General features: G+C 37.2%; 1 protein-coding gene across 1 annotated transcript; it reads right to left on the bottom strand.

The window, feature by feature from the left end:
* Positions 1-3,120: 3,120 nt before the first annotated feature.
* LOC9329988 (uncharacterized protein At1g04910) lies at positions 3,121-6,414 on the bottom strand. Its single transcript, XM_002893881.2, has 10 exons — positions 5,827-6,414; positions 5,647-5,737; positions 5,433-5,509; positions 5,257-5,345; positions 4,979-5,176; positions 4,690-4,894; positions 4,443-4,610; positions 4,177-4,344; positions 3,901-4,091; positions 3,121-3,728 (listed from the first exon to the last, which is right to left on the bottom strand). Exons 1-10 carry the CDS (start codon positions 6,175-6,177, stop codon positions 3,497-3,499), a joined length of 1,770 nt encoding a protein of 589 aa, XP_002893927.1. The 5' UTR covers positions 6,178-6,414; the 3' UTR covers positions 3,121-3,496.
* Positions 6,415-7,835: the final 1,421 nt, after the last annotated feature.

The raw sequence follows: 7,835 nt of genomic DNA on the forward strand, positions 1-7,835 counted from the left end.
ACGGACGTTGTTTAAACGTGGAATAAAATCTAAGAAAAATCGAGAAAAACCAAGTTTTGAAACATTAAAATCTTTTAACTCCGAAGCAAAAGCGGGCAACTCATCCGGAGTGTCCAAAAGCTGAGTCAGCTCCTTGCAATCTGTCTCAAAGGCAACATGAAAAATGGATAATAATGTGAAGGATCTCATTGCTCAGAGAAGCGCTTCAAACTCTATGTGAAGTGGGGATAAACATTGTCAAAGACACTTGAGTTAATAAGCTAACAATTAGAGATTATGACCTCCTTATAAATTCATGTAATTTTAAGATAGATTTTTTAAAGCCAATTTTTAATTCATATTATATTTCAGAGAAACTATTACGCCAACTACCAAACTACTTTTCTAATTTATTGAGCCCATTGTCTACACAATAAATCTCAAAGACAACAAGCTAAATATGTTTCTTGAAGAGGAGCTTTTAGCCTTTTAATATACGATTGTGATTTGGAAACCAACTTATTTTTTTTGAATTTAATGTTAAATTATATTCAAAAGAACAATAACGTTTTTACAACAAAGTGCAACGGGAAATTGATAAAAGGTTGAAAGATAAGATTGAAGTCAAATTTTTGAGTAAGCTAAATATCTTAGCCTCGAGCTATGAGCCACTGTTTGTATGCCTCGTCGTAACGCCTATCTCCTAGTCTTTGGATCATTGAAATCTGGTTTCGGATTTGCTTGTCTATCCATGCCGTGATGAGAGCTCCCGAATGTGGTTGTTCTCCATGTCTTCGACCATTTCCCTCTTTCCAAATTGTATAGACAGAAACTTGAAAAACATACCTAGAGAGAAAGCTCTCCACCCGATTTTGGTGATGATTTGAAATGTGATCAATAAGCTGTGACCAATCTGTTGAGTAGTGTGCTTTGAGAACACCCTTCGCAAGCTCTGCCCAAATTTCAGAAATATAACCACAGGAGAAGAACAAATGGTCTCTAGTCTCTATGCACGCCTTGCAGAACACACAAAGACCCGAGGCACCTCCATTCCATCTAAGCATGCGGTCACCTGTAGAAAGCCGATCGTGAGCTGCCAACCATACACAAAAAGAGTACTTGGGGGTTTCATGTGCAAACCATACTCCTTTGTGACAGGTGATAGTAGCAGAGAGGTTGTTCTAATGTGATTCCATGTGTCCTTAGTCGAAAACTTTGGCCTGAAAATATCATTTTTCGATCGCCATAAAACTGTATCATTTTTCCCATTTCTCCTCTGCCACTGTTCAAACAGAGCAGCCTCCGTCGCATTAAGAAAAACAGAACGGTGCCTTCTTCTCCGATGGTTGGCCCAAGCTTGTGCCACTGTGCTTGTTCGACTGATCCCCAAATCAATAATACCTCTAGCACCCGCAGTATCATATAACCGTCCCAAGTTTGACCAATGATCATACCAAAACGATGTGAGCTCTCCATTTTCCACTTCCACTTTACAGAAACTCTATGTCACATCTCTATACTTGATAAGTTTTTTCCATATCCATGAACCCATACTCGTGGGGCTTTTAACCGACCAGAAGGATGATTTTTTGAGGAGATTCTCTTTAACCCAGGAGACCCATAAAGAGTTACCATTGGAGACTATACGCCATATTAGTTTTAAGCAGCAAACATTATTAGCTTTCTTAAGCGATCGCAAACCCAATCCTCCTTCATACTTTGGCTTACACAGTTTCCCAAGAGATTTTTGCTTTATGTGTTCTCAGCTCTGCACCTGACCATGGAAAAGCAGAACATAGTTTCTCAACTCCTTCAATACATTCCCTTGGTAGTCGAAATGCCGCCAACCAAAAGTTACATATGCTCCACAGAACTGAAGAAAGCAAATTCAATCGACCCACAAAGGAGAGATATCGTGCGGTCCAGGATTCAATGCGTTTCTTGATCTGTTCTAATAGCGGAGCATAATCTGCTGTTGTAAAATGCTTTGTGACTAGAGGAAGCCCCAAATAACGAACAGGGAGGTTACCAATAGCAAACGGATAAGCTGCAGCAATTTGTTGAATGGTTGTGGATGACGTACCGGCCAAGTATAGAGTGGACTTTTCCATACTAATCTTCATACCTGAACACTTAGCAAACTCATCAAATACCGCAATAATTCCTTCCACAGAGCGAACTTTACCATCGGAGAGAACCATAAGGTCGTCCGCAAAGCTTAGGTGGGTTAGACCTAAATTTTTGCATCTTGGATGATAACCGAAATGCCGAGCTACTGCAGCCTTGTCTAGCATTTTTGATAGAATATCCATACTAATCACAAACAGATATGGAGAGAGCGAACAACCCTGTCGTAATCCCCTTGAACTTCTAAAGAAACAGGCTAGTTCTCCGTTAACTTGTACCGAGAAAGAGGCTGTAGTGATGCACAACATAATCCAATGTATAAACGTTGGTGGGAAATTCAGCGCAGTTAGAGTTTTGTTTAAAAACGACCATTGGACAGAATCAAACGCTTCGGATATATCTATCTTGATCGCGTAGCGGCTTGAGATGGAGTCCTTGTGGTAATCCTTAACCAATTCCGTGGCAAGCAATAAGTTTTCGATTAGAAGACGGTCTTTTACAAACGCGGATTGGTTTGCAGCGATGAATTTAGGTAGGATCCTCTTGAGACGATTAGCAATGATCTTGGAGATAACCTTGTAAATCACGTTACAACACGAGATAGGTCTATAATCTTTCATCTCTTTCGCTCCTTTCTTCTTCGGAATAAGTGCAAGAATGGTAGAGTTCATACCTTTTGGTAGAAACCCTTTTGCAAAGAAAGATTGGATGGACAAGATTTGGAAACCAACTTAAATACAAACACCATCAAAATCATGCTTCAGAAGATAGATTTCCAACTTCTTAAAGTATGTACATTACTCACCTAACTAAAGAATGCCAATGAACCAAGATGAATCGAAGCAGTTTTGCAATAAAATCAGCGGTTTTCAAAACTAAAAATGTTTTACCTTATTCCTCTATCTCATTATGTTTGTTGCTTCTTTGTTGGTAGGTGTAGAAGATTGCATCGATTCATATATGATTTCGAAAGAGGAAGGTGTAAATAAAGATGAACGGGAACACGTTTGCGGAAGTGAGATCGATTGAATGTAAAAACTAGTGGAAGAAGCTAGAGAATGTTACGTACAAAGAATTTTTAAGATAGTTCCACCAGAGCGATGTAAAATTTCTATACACTTGAACAATTTGAGGGACAATGTAAGTAATGCACAAAAAAGATAACAACACTAAGTACAGAAAATCACACCCTTGTTTTTGTGACTGTCCTAACTCCTAACCAGAAATAGCATGCAACACAGCTTCAATCCTAGAGAGTTCTTACACTTATGTGAACTCAATTTCCTCGTAAAGATCTCCTCCATATCTGATTCCTCGCTTCCGTCAAGAGCAAAAAAACGTTCAGGACTTGGCTCAAGGCTTCAGTGTAAGGGTCAAAATGACTCGGGGACTATAGTCTTGCAGAATTCATGAGGTTGGAAGTGGGATGTAGTGCTCCAAGATTCTGAATGTTTCCGGTAGTTGAAAAATTGGAAGATAAGTGGAAGATGCATTCGCATTCGGGTAAAGGGTATGTGTAAATGGAAGTTTTCCGGTTAATCTTCCTGACTCTAGGTACCATCACTCCCTTTCTATCGCTTTCCCCTAGCATCAGTTTCATCTCCTTTTTGAAAACTTCCCACCTGTTCAAGATTGAGAGGAAGTAATGTACCAACTATTAATTCAAAAGTGTAAAACTGCTCAATAATCAATATTATGTCTCTCTTGTGTGTATGGGAGCTTTGGAAGATGCCAAACTCTGTTTCTTGGTTCTTTCATGTCAACTCGAGGTGAAGAAAGGAAGATGTATAATACCTCATCTCCATGTCCTGAAGAAGGAGAACGAGTTTGGGTTTGTCGGGTATGACAGTTTTTGCATGTCCACCGAAGAGGAATCGTCGATGGCCCATCAAAAAATGAGGAAAGTTTCCACCTTGAGTTGTCACAAACACTTCACTTAACAAGCTCACCGTATAGTCCAAAGCAGCCATTCTGGAAGAATATCCCTAAATAATCAGAGCAACAAGAAATTATAAGACTTTAAATTTTGCGCAACAAATTTGCTTAGAGTAATGAAGTACAAATAAAAACCTCAAACGGGGCAAGCTCTTCTGGACTTGCAAGAGACTCTTTTGTATAGAGACAGGGAAACATTTCCTGGAGAGGAGCCAAATGTTTCTCAGGTTGGTAGATTCTCCCCGAGGCCAAATATATCGAAGTGTTGTTATCAAATCCCATACCACGGAGCATCATACCGACCTACGGTGATGTGAAAACAGAAATTAGAAAATAAAGCTCAATAAAATACTAAAGAAAATGCCCCTGATTGAAATGTAAATCTAAGTCAATGAATTTACCTCTAACGGGGTAAGGGGACATTTTCCATTAACTCGGTTAAGGTCGGGCCTAATGACACGATCTCTTCGTTTGAACTTTCCTTTCCAACTTTTCTGTCTAATCGCATCCATTTCAGATTTCTCAGCTCTTCCACCTTCGTAGAGACAACATGAGAAGGCCACCATGTCCTAAAAACCAATGTTTTTAGCATACTAATACTAAACTATTGAGGCAAAGAGATTCTGAAAATCAAAGACAAAAAACTACCTCCTCAAATCGAAGGTGGACCGAGACATACTTTCCTCCGGTCTCTGAGCTTTTCTCAACCATCCGATCGACTAACTTTTCAGCTAGTGTTGATATAGGTGAAGAAAACTTCAATGCTTTGTAATTACCTATGCACCTCAAAAGTTGGATATACGGTGGAACACTCATCGCCAATCTATTTGCGAAAGGAGAAATCCGTATAACCCTGAATCGAATAAACAATGACACCCCCTTAAGAGACAAAAAAAGATAAGCCAAATAAGAAGCTTCAAGATTAAAGTCTACCTACCCATGTTCCTTTAAAACCGGATAGACTTCCCCGTTATAGTAGTTCACCGTAGCCCAAGCTTGAACACGAATAGTCGGGATACTTGAAACATTGTAACTAAAACGAGTCATTATCTCATCAGGAACATCTCTCACAATTTTCACATAACCTTCGAGGCTCGTTATGAAATGATCTTCGTCATAGATATCACCAAAGTTGCTGCCACAAATATGCATTTTCTTAGTCCAATATCTTAACAAGACTTGAGAAAGTAATGAAAATTTTAATGGCTTCTTTACCTTGAATCCTTCCAAATAGCGTGAAATTCAAACTGCGGTATGACTAAAACTGCGTTTAGGAGTCCGGCAACAGCCACAGCATTGCAAATCTGAAGCAATCGAAAAATCTTAGGATATATGTTGGACTGATATGGCTTAAACCAAGGAAATTCAATAAGAGATCAAGAAGATGATACCGCGGAACGCTGCTGATTAAGACCGCCATTTGCCTCCACGATCAAGTAACCACTACTAGGAGCAAGAGCAGATGATTCTGGAAAATTTCATCAATCAAATTGTGTTCAATGCTCTCTTATGAATTTAATAAACGAAATATCTAAAATCATGTGAACAATCCCAGAAACTGGGAATCCATATAACTCAATAGTTGAGTATCAGACACAATCTTACCCCTGTTAAGACCAAAATGTGATGAAACTGTTGAATTCGGACAAGGTTTTGGCATTTTTGGTCTTCTTTTGAATTTCCACACAGAAGACAACTGTTACCAAAATCAAGAAGCTTAAACAATTGAGACTTTACTATGAAAATGTCGAAGAAGAAGAGGAAGAAAAAGAGAAGGCAACATACCTCAAGGGCGGTTGAATTGTCAGATAAAATGTCATCTTTAAGTTTCCGGTAAAACTCGGGGCTCCGATAAACAGACCCGGGAACATAAACCCACCCGACAAGACCAGAGAAAGGACCGACACACATGAGAAGCCCAGAAGCGTAAATCATAGGAAGGAGAAGCAAGTAACGAAGATTTCTCCGGAGAGAGAAAGAAGAAGCTCTGAGTAAAGTTTGCCGCCGTTGACGACGGAGGATACGGCGGTTTGGAGATAAAGGTGGGCTTGGAGACTCACTTCGGCAGCCATTATCGTTACTTGAAACTACACCATTGTTGCCGCCATTGGGCTGGTGGTGGATTTTGCTTTTCATCAAGCACAAACAAAAAAAAAGTTTCGATTTTTTTGTGGTGAGGAGAGAGAAAGATCTGATTTTTTGGGTTTGTGAGGCTATGAGCTTGAGAGAGAGAGAGAGAGTAATGTTAATCACAGAGATCTCATGGAGACGATGGATCTGTGGAAACTTTCAGTAACATTGACGAAGTTCTTTTCTGGTCTGACGCATAAGACAGTGAGATTCTTAAAGGGACGAAACATGATTACACTAAGAATAAATTAGTCTTTTTAAGATTTTTTCTGTTGTTTGTCATTTCATTTTTTTTTATTTTTTTATTATAGTTTTGTCAAGGTCTCTCATTCCAACAATAACAAAATGGAATTGGATTAGGGAAAAAGTTACTTTCAATTGAATTGATATATTTTATGTTCTGGTATAAATTTGTATGTTAATTTAAAACATATATCTACATGTAATTTTTGTTTATTTACTCATGGATGGGTAAACTCTTATATTCTGGTTATAATTAATCATATTAAAATTGCTGTTTTATTTGTAGTAATGAATTGTTTTTTTGAAAATAAAAAAATATAGTAAAATTGACGATTTGATAAAAAAAATACACATTAATTTTATTTTTTCTTATGATAGTTTTTTTTTTTCACGATGTAGAGGATGGACGTTAGACGATCTTGTAGATATATATTTCGATTTTAATTATATAACTCTTAGACAAAATTTTTAACATGCTGTGTATATATTTTGGTTAAATATAATGTTTATTAATAAGATTAAATTCTAAATTTTACCATTTTCTAACTTAACATTACTTTTCTTATATTGGGTATAGAGATATTTATGATACATTGGTTAATTTCGTGGAAGTTGTTTGTTGGAAAACGTCTTCGTTAATGGATTTTTGTGGAGGTTATTCGGCGGGATCCATCAATATATGATATTTGGTTCTCGTGTGTTGGCTTTTGGGTATCATGAATTACTCATGAGTCAATCAATAGTAACAATGGTTTTCTTACGAGTTTTTAACCTTCAGGTTAGAATAAGGCAATGAGACTGGTCAAAAAACAAAATAATCAAAATTAGAAAGGGAAATTTGGGTTTGGAAAAGTGATACTCCCTCCGTTTCAGTTTATTTGTCGTTTTAGGATTTAAAATTTGTTTCATAAAAGTTATCGTTTTAAGTTTTCAATGCAAATGTTTGGTGAAAATTTCAGTTTTATCCCTACTGTTTTAATGTTTTGTTTGGCTAATGAATTTTTTTATAAAATATATTAATAAAGGGTAAAACAGAAAATTGAATGCTTTTCTTAATTTGTGTGAAAAACCTTAAACGACAACTAAAACGAAACGGAGGGAGTATGTGGCATAATGTGTAGTTCTATGTGAACAAAAAAAGAAAGATGTTGCAAGGGATATTAGTGATCTTTTTCGAAATAAGTCGAAAGTATTTGGGCGACATATATATGTGGTTTAGAAGACAGATGACTAGATCGTGACCAAAGGTTTTGATGAGAGATGAACGGAAAAGAGACATAGGCCTTGAATGGTTACTAGTTTTTAAGTGGTTTTGTTTATGGGAAAATCTATTTTTTCACCTTTCAAGATTTTAAAAAATTAGATTCCCTAAAATTTAGGAAAACTAGTTTTTGAGTGGTTTTTCCAAGTTTCAAAGAGAA

This window comes from Arabidopsis lyrata (genome assembly GCF_000004255.2).
Source record: "Arabidopsis lyrata subsp. lyrata unplaced genomic scaffold ARALYscaffold_1, whole genome shotgun sequence".
Lineage (NCBI taxonomy): Eukaryota > Viridiplantae > Streptophyta > Magnoliopsida > Brassicales > Brassicaceae > Arabidopsis > Arabidopsis lyrata.

Excerpts from the sequence above, each read along its gene's own strand:
- LOC9329988 (XM_002893881.2), bottom strand. The coding sequence starts at position 6,177 with ATGAAAAGCAAAATCCACCACCAGCCCAATGGCGGCAACAATGGTGTA. Across the intron at positions 5,738-5,826 it reads ACAATTCAACCGCCCTTGAG|TTGTCTTCTGTGTGGAAATT; the intron begins GTATGTTGCCTT and ends TTTTGGTAACAG. Across the intron at positions 4,092-4,176 it reads AAGAGCTTGCCCCGTTTGAG|GGATATTCTTCCAGAATGGC; the intron begins GTTTTTATTTGT and ends CTGATTATTTAG.